Raw genomic sequence first — 14,800 nt, 5'->3', positions numbered from 1 at the left:
GGTACATTTCAGTGAGAAATGAAGACTAGAGACAATATATTTAATTCATACCTATTAAGTGGGTAGCCTTGGACTAAGTCTCAGGAATACAGAAATATGAGTGGTAAACTGTCCTTACTGTATACTTTTATGTATATAAAAATTCAATTGCAATGTCTTTAATGCTTACTAGTTATATATTGAATCATAGTTATGTATTCAAAGTAAGTTGAGCTCATATTTTCCAGAGACTTACAGAAGGAAAAAAAAAAATGTAGAGATTGCCCTGTTATTTTTTTTTTTAACTTCTTGATCATTTTTGTGAGGAGCATTTTGCTAACCCAGAGGGAGTTCACATTTGGTAGCAATTCCATGTTAGTCTCTTTCTTTAATACTACTTCTCTGGAAAATGAGGAAGCTCAACATTTGCCTATGCTGTAAAATAGAGGCAAACACCTGCTGACAATTCTGTGGAACTGATGTGCAACTTAAAATTGGAAGGAGCCAAGCGCCACATGTTCTCCCTCATATGTAGATCCTAGTAGCTACAGATGATTGGGCTTCTGTGTGAGAAGGAAAATACTTAGTAGCAGAGGCCAGTAAGTTAAAAAGGAGATATAAAGGGAAGAGAAAGGAAGGGAAGAGGGTACTTAATAGGTTGGTATTATATATATGTAACTACAATAACTGAGATGGGGAGGTAATATGATGGAGAATGGAATTTCAAAGAGGAAAGTGCGGGGGGGAGAGGATTACCATGGGATATTTTTTAAAATCATGGAATATGTTAATAAAAATTGTGAAAAGAAAAAAAAAGAAAAAAAATACAGATTAAAAAAATTGGAAGGAATATTAAAGTTGAAAGAATACGAATGTTCTACATGTGAAAGTTGTTGGCTAATATTAGTTGATTAGCTCCACCTGGTACCTCTGCTGTCACTAGAGACTGGCTCTTTAACACTGTCATAGCAGATTTCACTATTTGAATTTCATCTTTATATTAACTGCATAAGGTGTTATCATACTAATCACAGATAAGGATATAGAAGGCCAGAAAATTAGAGTGATTTTCATAGGCTTGCATAGCTGGTAAATAGTACTCACTGGATTTGAACTGAGGGTTTCAGACTGTGGATTTTTGTTGGGAATTTCAAAAAGACTAAAATTCCATGGTATGACAACAATTGAGCATTCAGATGTATGACTGGATATGATTTTTAAAAAATGAAGTATCAAGACAAGCTAAAACTGAACCCTAAGCAGGTTTGTATAACATATTAAGAACTTTAGTTTATCTGAAGAGGAAATGAATAATAGAGTTTTAAGCATATGATGACATTACCGTATGCAAATTTAGAAAGAACTCCAGGCAGCTGAGGGTAATGGATTATCATGAAGGGTGTCTATAAACCTGGAGTATGACTAGAGGTAAGGAAGCCAATTAGGAGGACCCATCACATATTTGTGGGAGATACAAGTCAATGCCAAAGTTCATGCAATTTTGTTGAAGTTATGAATAGTTGAAACATTGAAAATACAGCACATGGGAAGGAGAGAAGAAGGCCAATAGCTCTCAGGATAAGTATACTTAAAAAGGACTTCGACATGACATGTGGGATCTGCAGTTGGATATGTAGAGAAATAGCCAGGTATCTGTGTCATGGAAGACAAGATGGTAAAATATTCCAAGAGCAGAGGCACACAAGTGGACCTGCAGGGCGTCTGATTGCTAAGACCTCATACAAGCCTGCGATCATTTAGCTCTGTTGTCATCTCCTCTCTCCAAGGCCCTAGTCCGTCCAGATCTCTATTTCCACAGTCTCTCAATGACTGTAGGTCCTCTGAAAGGGACCCTAGAAACCCAAGGGCACAATCTAGGATTCTCTGCCAAGAGCAATTCATTCTTCCTCCTCGGATGCAGCTACCCATGGACTGAGCTGTTGTCACTGACTTCTGCCCTCACTTTCTAAACCCCTAGGGCTGCAGAATCACCAATTTGTTAATGAGCAGTCACTGGCTGCGACCTCATTAAAAAGTTGTTAATGAGCCACTCAGACGTTTGGGGAGCACAGGCGACTGAGGGTCCCCTAGGTCTACACCAGATCCTGGAGGGAAACTAAGGTGAACAGACAGGATCAGATCTGGGAGGATGTACTGTAACGACCCAGGAAGCAGAGCTGCATCTTGTGATGAGCTCACCTTGGCAAGGAGCCACCTCTGAAGCACAGTCCCTGCTGGCCTGAGAGTTTCTGTGAGTGCAACTGTCCAGAACAGGGGGCGATTTTCCTCTTGGCAGCCAGCTCTGCTTAATGCCTATTGCTGCAAAGCTCCCACTTCTGAGATGATGTGGCTTGACCTGCAGCAACTTCTGCTCCATTATAAGTGTTGTCACTACTGTGTTTTGTAGGTTGTGTCCCCTTGAGTTAGACTCTCTACCTTGCTGCCAGTGTGACCTTCCAAAATGCAGATCTACTTATTTATTTGGGTTGAAAACTCATAAGCTGGTTCACAAAGTACACAGGGTGGTGTTCGGTTACCAGAGTGGAACCCCTCTCAAGGTTTGTCCTAAGCTGCCTCTACATCCTAATCATCTTCAAGGTTTTTCTCCATGCACTTGTTTACATCCTTGCTACAAATATAACCACCCTGCTTCAATGTCATCATATGGCTTACATTCATATAAGAATTACAATGTGCTTAGAATAATTCTTTCTAAAATCTTATTATTACTATTTTTTTTATCAGGGGAGAGAGAGAAAGATAGAGATAAAGAGAAAAAGAGAATTGGCACGACAGGGCCTCCAGCCACGGTAATCAAACACCAGACACGTGTGTTATCTTGTGGACATGTGTAACCTTGCATGCTTGTATTACCTCATGCATCTGTCTTAAGTGGGACCTAGATAGTCAAACATGAGTCCTTAGGCTTCACAGGAAGCACCATAACCACTAAGCCATCTCTCCAGCCCACCCAGAATAGTTCTGTAGTCATTTACACCCATTAACTCATGAACCCTCCCAAGTAACCTGCTTACACAGGACTCTAACATCCTTATTTATGGGGAACAAATGGAGGCACAAATGATGCTAAATAACTTGATTAGTGTTACTGAGCTGTAAGTGACAGGGTCAAGGTTAGAACCTAGGTATTTTAGTTTCAGAGCTCATGATCCTACCTAAATATTGTACAACTGCAACTGAGAGGCCAAGCCCCATCCTCTACCAGTCTTTATATGCTCCATGAGATATGACCTCCCATATTCATAGATTTACATAATTAATATTGTTAAAATGGCCACATTGCTAAAAGCATACTACAAATCCAATGCAATTCCTATCTTACTACCCATGATATTTTAAAAAATAAATTTGGCAGTCAAATGAACTCCAGACTTGTGCCATCATGTGCATCTGGCTTACATGGTTACTGGGGATTCAAATATGGGTCAGTAGGCTTTACAGGTAAGTGACTTAACCACTAAGCCATTTCTTCAGCCTCCCATGATATTCTTCATAGAACTAGAGAAAACAATTAATATGGAAGCACAAAGGACCCCCAAAGTAGACAAAGCTGTCCTGAGCAAAAGCAACAATGTCAGCGAGATAACAATACATGATTTCAAAATATACTTCAGGGCCACAGTAAAACTAGCATGGTACTGGTGTAAAAACAGTCATGCAGACAAATGGAATAGAGTACAAAAAATTAACCCACCTAGCTTCAGGTATCTGATTCTTAACACAGATGTCAATAACTTGTGTTGAAGAAAAGATGGCCTTTTAAACAAGTGGTGCTGGAGAAACTGGGTGTGCTTATGTGGGAGGCAGAAACTAAATTTTTATCTTTTCCCCTGTATAAAAATGAACTAAAAATCAAAGATTATAACTGAAAAATTAAAAAACAAGCAAAAGGAAAAATAGGGGAAACACTTCAAGATATATACCCAGGTACAGGCTTTTTGCATAGAACTCCAACAGCTCAGAAAATGATATGGAGATTTGACAATATTACACTGTTCAAAGACATCTGTAAAGCAAAGACCATAGTGAGGAGATAGTCTATAGAATGGATATTCTTCCACTACAAGGTTAGTATCCAGAGCATATAATGAATTAACTCAGCAAAATGACAAACCAATCACAAACAAGCAAATGAACTGAACAGAGTTCACAAAATACAAATAAACAAAAAGATGACATATACAAATTAAATAAAAAAATTAATTCAGAGAAAATACACCAGTCAGTGTATTATTTCAGCATCATATTATTCATTAAATTTAAAATAGACTCACCATACTCAGCTATCAGAGAAATGTAAGTCAAAACTATATTAAAAATCTGGCTTACCCCAGGTAGATCAACAAAAAGAGTATTATGAATATGCAAGGCTGGGAAGATTGCTCAGCAGTTAAAGATCTTTGCTTGCAAAGCCTGCAGGTCCAGGTTCAACTGTCAAGCTTCCCAAGTAATCCAGAGGCAAACAGTGATTCAAGAGGGTAACATTTAGGGCTGGAGAGATGGCTCAGTGGTTAAGGTGCTTGCCTGCAAAGACTAAGGGCTCATATTTGACTCTCCAGGTCCCATGTAAGCCAGACTCACAGTGACTGCAAGCACACAAGGTCACACATACGCACAAGGGGGTGCATGCATCTGGTGATCGATTGCAATCCCTCTTTCTCTCTCTCTCTCTCTCTCTCTCTCTCTCTCTCTCTCTCTCATAAAAAAGACATAAAAAAGCTAGTCTGTTGGGTTTGCCTCAAAAAAAAGAAAAGGGTGTAACATTCACTTGGAGTGGTAACAGACCCTGTCATCACCCCCATACAAGCAAGTGTAAATAATAATAATAATTACTATAATTATTATATATTTAATAATAATTGTATAATTATATAATACTACTAATAATAATTATTATTGTTATTATTATAATGAATAGCAATAATGATGATGATAATGGTGGTGGTTATGATAGGGAAGAAGGAGGAGGAAGAGAAAGAGGAGGAGGAGGAGGAGAAAATGTAATGAGGACAGTTAGAACCTGGTATCACAATTTTAAAATGAAAGAAAACCACAGTAAGTGCACTCGGCCACAGGGTGGCACTGCAGCTTCATCCGTATCAGCCCATTTACTTAGAGAAAAATCACACAGAACCCATGACGTCAGGTTTATGGCGCTGATTCGACAATGATTGCTCAGGCCAAATACGTCACCAAAATATTTGTGAAATGAAACATAAATCAACAGTCTTTTAGGATGAAAATGAGAAAAAAAAAAAAAAAAAACATGCGCTGGTGACTAAGCAAGGGAACATGATTGCTTATGTGCTGCTGGGAGGAATGTAAACCAGTACAGCTGTGGAAATCAGCATGAAGATTCCTAAAAATCTAAGAGTAGATCTAACATATCACTCAGAAATACCACTACTGGGCTTATATCCCAAAGAACTGGTGCACAGTAGAGATACCTACACACCCATGCTGGTTGCTATGCTATTGGTAATAGGCAAGTTACAGAGTCAGCCTAGATGCCTGCCAGTGAATACAGAAAATCTATACACAACAGCACATTATTCAGCAACAAAGAAGAATGAAATCATGTCATTTTCAGAAAAGTAGATGTAACTGGAGATCACTATGTTAGATAAGATAAGACAGATTCAGAAATATGAATGTCACATCTTATCTTATTTGTGGTATGTAGATAATAAGATGAAATAAATATTTTTAAAGTATGTTTTCTGTATGTATAAAAATGTCACAATGGATGGGCTGGAGAGATGGCTTAGCGGTTATGCGCTTGCCTGTGAAGCCTAAGGACCCCGGTTCGAGGCTCGATTCCCCAGGACCCACATTAGCCAGATGCACAAGGGGGCGCACACGTCTGGAGTTCGTTTGCAATGGCTGGAGGTCCTGGCGTGCCCATTCTCTCTCTCTCTCTCCCTCCTCTCTGTTGCTCTCAAATAAATAAATAAAAATAAACAAACAAAAAAAATTTTTAAAGTCACAATGGAAACCACTCTGCATAATTAATATGTGCTAAGAATAAATATAATTTTTCACAATTGAAATGGTTATAACAATAAAAATAAAATTTCAAGTGAAAATTATATGAACTCAAGTGCCCCTACTCAAAAATAAAGTTTTCTTTTCCACCAGAATGGAAGAGTGTGGAAGGGCTCCAGGAAGGGGTCTTTCATAGTGCAGCTGATTTCAGTCATATGTATACTCCATTATACAGAGACATAAGCTGGTAAATAGTGAAGTTTCCTAAGAAGTTGGGGGACACAGTTTGCTTTATTGTGCATACACCTAAAATCAGTCTAGGATAGATGACCCCTGCTGTTCTGATTCATGATGTGCCTAAGAACAGAGTTCAGGGTCTGGAGAGATGGCTTACTGGTTAATGTGCTTGTCTGTGAAGCCTAAGGACCCAGGTTCTATTCTCCAGAACCCACATAAGCCAGATGCACAAGGTGGCGCTTGTATCTGGAGTTCATGTGCAGTGGCTAGAGGCCCTGGTGCACATTTTCTCTTTCTCTCTTGCAAATAAATAAATTAAAAAAAAAAAACTGACATGGTTAAACAGAAACTGATCAGAAATAATGGTTGCTAGGTTGCTTGGAAGGGGTGTACTTTGTATGTGCAGCTCAGTGCAGATGGGGGTCCGTGGTTCCCAATAGGTTGCTCAAGTTCATTGTAAAGAAAGGGCTGTATTTACTGGCCAACCCAAACAGTGTCCCTGGTTGCTAAACTATTTTCTTATATCTGCCTGCCTTACTGGACCATAGTTTGCCACTGTGCAGCAATTGTTCTCAACCCTGACTACATGTTAAGGTTGTTGGCAGAAGTGTGTGTGTGTGTGTGTGTGTGTGTGTTTTATTAAGTTGAAACTCTGAATGGATCCATCATGTGTTGCCTCCGTCATTTCCTGCCTGTCTCCACTCTACTTTGGGCACTCCTTAGTGGGATTGCTGATATTCAGCAACTGAGTTGTGGGTTATGAGTTGTGAGAGCGGCAGTCAGGTATTTTGGGGAGGGGGTATGCCTCTGGATATTCCCTTCCACCCCGTGGCTCTTACATTCTTTCTTCCCCCTCTTCTGCAAACTCCCCTGAGACGTGGTGGGTGTGTTTTAAGTCTACTTTACTGTTGAGCTCTCAGCAGCTTCTGAATTTCTGCTTTGGTAGGTTTGGGGTGTCCTCTGTGTCTGACACTATCACCCTGGTGCAAGTTGTGTTCTGTTCTTAAGCTATAGCAGCCAAGTTGAGCAGTTGTCACAGTCTCTACATTAGTAAGTCTTTCATGTGCTTGGGGAATTAAACACCATACAAACAGCTTTTACTTTCCCACTGCCATGTATAGCTCTCTATGATAACTTCATTAAGGAATATTTGGTTGCATCAACAAAAGAGTGTGACGTGAGAAAGCAAACTTGCCTATAATCACTACCCTTTTGATAAGAACTGATCCTCGAAGTAGACAGAGATACTGAGACCTTGAACGTATGGTCTTCCTGTCTCCTCCTTCTCAGTGCTGAGACGACAGGGCTGGGCACAACTGCTGTAGCAATGTCCTCTGTGAATTCACCTGGCTTATTCCTAGTCTTGCTCAAGCCTTTCACAGGCCTTCTGTTTTTTCTCTGAGCTTAGTCTATTAATGATTGAGAAATGAGTTGAAATATCATTCCACTATATTTAAGGATCTGTCTCAGTTTCATTTCAGTTTTCCTCCATATTTCCAGGGTCTCATAGTAAGTGAAGTTACATACGGGCTGGGTATGTCTGCTTGATGAAATTAACCTTTTTATCACTGTAAATTGTGCATATTTATTCCAGGAAATACTTGTACAAACACTGCTTGGATTATAGAAATGTATATGTACAAGAAAAAAAATAAGTAAAGTCAGACCCACTAATTCCATTTGGAATTATTTTTCACATAATAAAAAACCAAAGATATTGATTGCATTACTACTTGTACTTTAAAAAGTTGACTTACAGAAAATAGGGGAGTATAAACCAAATTGTCACATTATACAAGCTGATATGCTTTGCATGTTAGCTAAATATCACTTGCTTAATGTTGTTACAGATAGTTATAATAAGTTGAAAATTAATTTACAAGTAGGGTCAGGATATTTATATGTATTACCAAATTGTTACAATTCTGAGTGGAAGTAACTGTGACCATCTCCAGTTTCAGATGAGAAAGCTATCTTAGTGTCTTAAATAACTTCTGGGTTTCCAGTCATAGAACTCTGGTTGTGATATTAAGTGATTAAAAACAAGCATAGAACTGGGATGATAGCTAAGTCAGCTGTTTTTCCCCCCAAGGTATGGTCTCACCCTAGCCCAGGCTAACCTGGATTTTACTCTGTAATCCCACGCTAGCCTCAAACCCACAGTGATCCTCCTACCTCTGCCTCCCAAGTGCTGGCATTAAAGGCGTGTACCACCCACGCCCGTCCACAGAGAGCTAAATCAGTAAAGCGCTTGCCTTGCAAGTGTGAGGATCCGAGTATGATTTCCAGAACCCACATAAGAATGCTGGGCACTGTGGTGTGCACTGGGAAGGCAGATCCAGGTGGACTCCTAAAGCACTCAGGCTAGCCTACTTGTGGAGTTCCAGGCCTATGAGCAACGTGGTCTCAAAACAACGTGGATGGCCTGGTGCGGTGGTGCATGCCTTTAACCCCAGCACTCAGGAGGCAGAGGTAGGAGAATTGCCTTGAGTTGGAGACCACCCTGAGACTACACAGTGAATTCCAGGTCAGCCTGGGCTAGAATGAAACCCTGCCTAAAAAAAACTGAAAAAAAAAAAAAAAAAAGGTGGCTGATGTTCCTGAGGATCGGCACTGAGGTTATCTTCTGTCCACAAACCTATGCCCAGTTTATGTACAGTTGAACCGGTGCACACATGTGCACATGCACATAAACACTTACATATATACAAAAGTTAAAGTTAAATAAAAACAATTATAAAGTGTGCATATGATATGACAACAATGACAGATTATTAATATAGGTACAGTTGAATGTTACCATTTGTCTCTGAGTAATGAGAATTTGGTAAATTTTTTCTTTTTTCTGCGTTCAGGTTTTTTTTTCAAATTGTAATGAGAGTTGGCTGTATAATAGAAATAATCTCATTATAGAATCATATTAGAGACATCCTGCATGAGCATTTAAAAATAATACTAATACATATTAAAAGGCTTGTGGCAGCATATATTTAGCTTAGGTGTGAAATAGTTTATGAGTGTTGGAGAAGTGGGGAAGTAATATAGGGGAAATTTTGTGTGTATTCCATGAATTGAGGCTAGACAAAGAGAGAGGACATCAAAACAATATAGTGTTGGGCTTTAGAATTTAAGTATCTGTTTCCTAAAGATGATAAATTGAGTCAGAGCTTTTTTCTATTTCAGCATGGCTATCTCATTTTTAAAATTTTATTTATTTATTTAGGTTTTTGAAGATAGGGTCTCACTCTAGCCCAGGCTGACCTGGAATTCACTCTGCATTCTCAGGGTGGCCTTGAACTCAATGGCAATCCTCCTACCTCTGCCTCATGAGATCTGGAATTAAAGGTGTGCACCACCCTGCCTGGTTTTTTCATTTTATTTTTAAAGACAGCCCAGGCTGGCCTCAAACTTACTATGTCCTTGAGCATGACCACAAACTTCTGATATTCCTCTCTCTGTGATCCTCCTGCATCCAATCCACCCTACAGACTGGGCCACCACACTGTTTATGCGGTATTAGTGAATGAACCCAGGACCTTATGCTAAGCAAGCACATTACCAACATCCCTGGCCCCTACTCCCTTCTTCTAGATGGCAATGGTCACCAACATCTGAACACCAACACCATGCCAGGCACTGAGGCAGGAGCATTCCCTGTTTGACACTGAGTAGGACAGCAGCCTGGCCTTAGGCTATATGATACCTGAGCTCAGCCACCTCTTGACAGGCTGGTTACTCCAGGTCACCCAGCTGGAAAATGTCAGAGCTTGAATCCAAATCTAGTAGTAAACTCTCTGAGCCCAAAACAAATGGCCATAGATTCATAGATTCATAGATATTTTGACTATTAAATACAATTTCATATAAATGGGTAAACAATGTTTTTTAATTTTTCAACTATTGCTAAAATGAAGGCAGAACATCCTCCTCCCTATCTCCTATCTCTTGTCCATTCTGTCCTCACCAGCTCCTTCTACACCGTGCCTCATATCCCAGCATTCTCATGTCTACTGTGCATTCTTGCTTCCTCTATACTTGGACAGACAATTTCCCCAGAATGTTCTTACCAGCTTTTTGGTTTTTACTACACATTGATGAATGGCACTTTGTGACAACTTTAAGTCCGTATTCTTTACTATGAAGGAGTGATGATTCTGACTTACCACTGCAATAGCTGTGTTTGTTTTTTTGTGTCATTTGTATAAACTCAATTGTGCATGCAAGCATGTGTGTGTTTGTGCATGTGTTTGTATGTGTATGTGTGTGTGCATGTGCGTGTGTGCATGCGTGTGTCCATGTGTAGGTGAGAGTGCATCCTTGGGTGTCATTCTTCAGGTGCGGTCTGGCTTTCTTTTTTTTTCCACAATTTTTATTAACATTTTCCATGATTATAAAAAATATTGCATGGTAATACTCTCCCTCCCCCCTCCCGCACTTTTCCCTTTGAAATTCCATTCTCCATCGTATTACCTCTCCATTTCAATCACTGTAGTTACATATATACAATACCAACGTATTAAGTACCCTCCTCCCTTCCTTTCTCTTCCCTTTATAACTCCTTTTTAACTTACTGGCCTCTGCTACTAAGTATTTTCCTTCTCACACAGAAGTCCAATCATCTGTAGCTAGGATCCACATATGAGGGAGAACATGTGGCACTTGGCTTTCTGGGCCTGGATTACCTCACTTAGTATAACCCTTTCCAGATCTTTTTTTTTTTAATATATTTTTTAAATTATTTATTTATTTATTTGAGAGCGACAGACACAGAGAGAAAGACAGGTAGAGGGAGAGAGAGAATGGGCGCGCCAGGGCTTCCAGCCTCTACAAACGAACTCCAGACGCGTGCGCCCCCTTGTGCATCTGGCTAACGTGGGACCTGGGGAACCGAGCCTCGAACCGGGGTCCTTAGGCTTCACAGGCAAGGGCTTAACCACTAAGCCATCTCTCCAGCCCCAGATCTTTTTTTTTTTTTTTAAGACAATAGCATCACTATGAAAATACAGAAGACTGTCTATGTGAATAACGCAATCAGCCTTGAGAGCCTATTCCTGCCATGTAGACTGGAATGGCTGGCCAGTAAGCCCCAGGGACCTGCCTGTCTTCCCTTCCCCAGTGCTGAGATTTTAAGCCTGACCACTATGCCTGGTTAAAAAAAAAAAAAAAAAAAAAAAAAAAAGTGTATTTTGGAGACTGGACTTGGAAGCTCAAGCTTACAAGGTAAGCACTTTCTCAAATGACCTATCTGCCCAGCTCTGAATTCTCTTTCTTAACCAAGTATTGTTCATGTCTTTACTCAAACAGTAAGTCTCAAGATCTCTAAGCAGTCTGCTCATCCTTCTTTAAACCTTCCTGTTCTTGTTGGTTTACCTATGTGGATTGTAACTGGAGGACATTCCAAGTCTAGCCAATAGAGCATGGTAGGAAGCTATTCTTTGAATAGAGTAATAGCTGGACTTCTACTGATATAATATAGTTTTTACAAACTTTATAACCTTTGTGTTTTTCTCAAACATTTTATAATACTCTAATCTCTCTCATTATGCTTTTATAAAATACTATATACCATGAATCTCAATTAATTAGTTCATTGCTATACATGGTATGCTACAGAAAAAAACAAGAATTAATATTTAAACATCTAAATTTTAGTTCTAATTATGAAAGCCCAAATTCCTTTAGAGCTTGCTTTTTTAGCTATAAAATGTCTTTACCCTTCTTAGTGACTTCATGTTAGTGCTCAACGGTGACTGAATTATTCACTGGGGTGCTTTCTATTTTCATATCGACAATGCATATAATTTTAAACTGTAAAGGTACTTAGCATGATACAATAGTTGTTTGAAGGACCTATACTGAAGTCTCCTAAGGTCCATGAAAACCTTTGGAAAACAGGCATCACAACAGAAAAATTTGCAATTACTTCAACAAGAGATAAAACCCTGAAAATAAAATTGAGAGACCTGAAGACTTGGCTTATTCCACTTGAGCAGAATTGCCCAAAGTCAGAATAAATTATGACTTTTGGGATTTTAGTGGGATATGCATGTGAATTACCGATGCACTATGAAAAGCAATAAGGACTATGTACTAGAGATATTGTTGGGGTGTTTCCTCCTAACTGGTGACAGGCTGGTGCAAAGCAAGATACAGGGCCAAGATGGCTTTTTATGCTGTTGACTGAATTATCTGGTGTATATTACCAAGCGCATAATAAAGGCAGGTGTATGTCACATTTATGCCCTGGAATGGATTGGCAACAGAAGCATCAAACTGCCAGTTATACCATTAGGAAAACAAAGTAAGTTTACAATGGAAGGCACAGAAAGCTGGCAGATGGTAATGACAGATCTCAACTACCTTTAGGTTCTTCCCTTTCCACTGAGATTCCCAGCATCCATGTCTAAAGCTGGGTTTTATTACAATGGAAATATGAAGAGAAGGAGAGAGAACGTCTATGTGATGTGGTTTCTGAGGGCTAGGGCCTTGTGGAAGGTCCGGCTGAGGGCGTTCTTCACCTCATGGTTCCTCAGGCTGTAGATGATTGGGTTCAACATGGGAGTCACGACAGTGTAGGACAATGACAGCAATTTCTTACTTTCGGGGGAATTATTCGATTTAGGCCGAAAATAGGTGAGGCTTGAAGACACGTAGAAAAGGGAAACCACCAGGAGGTGTGAGGAGCAGGTGGAGAAGGCTTTATGCCTCCCTTTAGCTGAGGGGATCTTGAGGATGGCAGCAGCAATGCGCGTGTAGGAGCAGAGGATCAGCAGGCAGGGTGTCATGACCACCAGAACGGTCCCGACGATGGCGTAGATCTCAAAGAGCGCGGTGTCTGCGCAGACCAGCCTCAGCACCGGCGGGCTGTCACAGAAGAAGTGGTTCACCTTGTTGGTGGCACAGAAGGGAAAGCTGAAAAGCCACGTGGTCTGCACAGTGGCCACAGGAAATCCTGGAAACCAGGAGGCAGCAGCCAGCTTGGCCTGTGTCCCTTGGCTCATGATGACCGGGTAAAGCAAGGGACTGCAGATGGCGACATAACGGTCATAGGCCATGGTGGCCAGGAGGAAGCATTCAGCCACCCCGAAGAAGAAGAAGAAATACATCTGAGTGGCACAGCCAAGGAAGGAGATGGTTGTGTCCTGGGCGATGAGGGTCCCCAGCATTTTGGGCACAATCACTAGGTTGAAGCCAATCTCCAGGAAGGACAAGTTCCTGAGGAAGAAGTACATGGGGCTTTGAAGCATGGGGTCAGCTAAGGTAACCAGAATGATGAGGCTGTTTCCCATCAGCGTGGCCAGGTAGATGGTCAGAAACACCAGGAAGAGCACTGACTGGATTTCAGTAGGTAGAGAAGAGAAGCTCATGAGGACAAACTCGCTTATTCTCGTCCAGTTTCCTGAAGCCATAGACATAGGCACAAATTCCCAGTGTGCTCATGAAGAGAGTCTTGTTTGGAAGGGTCAAACTCTGGATTTATTTTTCTGAGTCCTTTTTTAGTTTCAGGGAAAGATTTAAGTCAGTATCTGATAGAAGAAAGAACTTGTGTTGTCTGAAAATAAAGTCACAAGGAAGAATACAAATCACCTAAACTTTGATATCAAGATTTTTCCTCATGTCATCTTTTTATGATCAAATTCTACTTTATGAACTTGTTTTTCTAAACCACATTTGATCATTTCCTTGCACATTCATTTTCTGTTACATAGTGAAAAATACTTCAGTAATATTCTGAGGTAAAGTAATTGAATCATATGGAAAAGCAATAGAAATTATCCATGTGTACCTATTCTGCATCTGCCTTAATCAATGATTCATTGCTTTCCTTTTCATCTACAGTGTGTACTTAGGACCAATTTGTCAGAGCATGTGCTGGGAAAAGTATACTCTTCATTGTATTTTCTTTTAAAGGGGCTGGGTAGAAAAAGGAGGAAATGATGTATGCATTGTGTGGTCCACTTAATGCACTTCCCACTTTTCAAGGTAAGAACTGTAAGCTCAAAAGTCAGGCGTGGTGGCTCATGCCTTTAATCCCAGCACTCAGGAGGCAGAGGTAGGAGGATTGCCGTGAGTTCGAGGCCACCCTGAGACTCCATAGTGAATTCCAGGTCAGCCTGGGCTAGAGTGAGACCCTACCTCGAAAAAACAAACAAACAAACAAACAAACAAACAACAACAACAACAAAAGAACTGTAAGCTGCCTCAAAAGCACATACTAAGAATTCTTCCTTGCCTATATAGGCTATGGGAACCCATCAGAAACTTTATCACTAGTCCAGCAAAGCTGGTTGTTCACATTCACACAATCTGTTGGCTCATAACAAAGATCCTGAGAAGTATTTAATATGATAAAACAGATAATTAATGCTTCCAGAGGTTTATAATACTTTTGAATGGAATCAGAATGATATAAAAAATTCAGTTTTTTTTTCCAATTTCTGTAGAGCCACTCATGTTGCTAATGACTGTTTGCTCATTGAGGCTTAGACTCTGCTGAAGGAGCTACTTAAGTAAGCTCAGAAAATCAATTATAAAGATCATAATACAAGAAATATACAGTATGGGAGACATATGAGGA

General features: G+C 40.1%; 1 protein-coding gene across 1 annotated transcript; it reads right to left on the bottom strand.

The window, feature by feature from the left end:
- Positions 1 to 12,677: 12,677 nt before the first annotated feature.
- On the bottom strand, positions 12,678 to 13,631 carry LOC101609524 (olfactory receptor 10A5). Its single transcript, XM_004650911.2, has one exon. The coding sequence runs from the start codon at positions 13,629 to 13,631 to the stop codon at positions 12,678 to 12,680; it is 954 nt and encodes a 317-aa protein (XP_004650968.2).
- Between the last annotated feature and the right edge of the window lie 1,169 nt (positions 13,632 to 14,800).

Source organism: Jaculus jaculus, chromosome 3 (genome assembly GCF_020740685.1).
Source record: "Jaculus jaculus isolate mJacJac1 chromosome 3, mJacJac1.mat.Y.cur, whole genome shotgun sequence".
Taxonomy (NCBI): domain Eukaryota; kingdom Metazoa; phylum Chordata; class Mammalia; order Rodentia; family Dipodidae; genus Jaculus; species Jaculus jaculus.
This window is presented reverse-complemented; position numbering and strand designations above follow the sequence as displayed.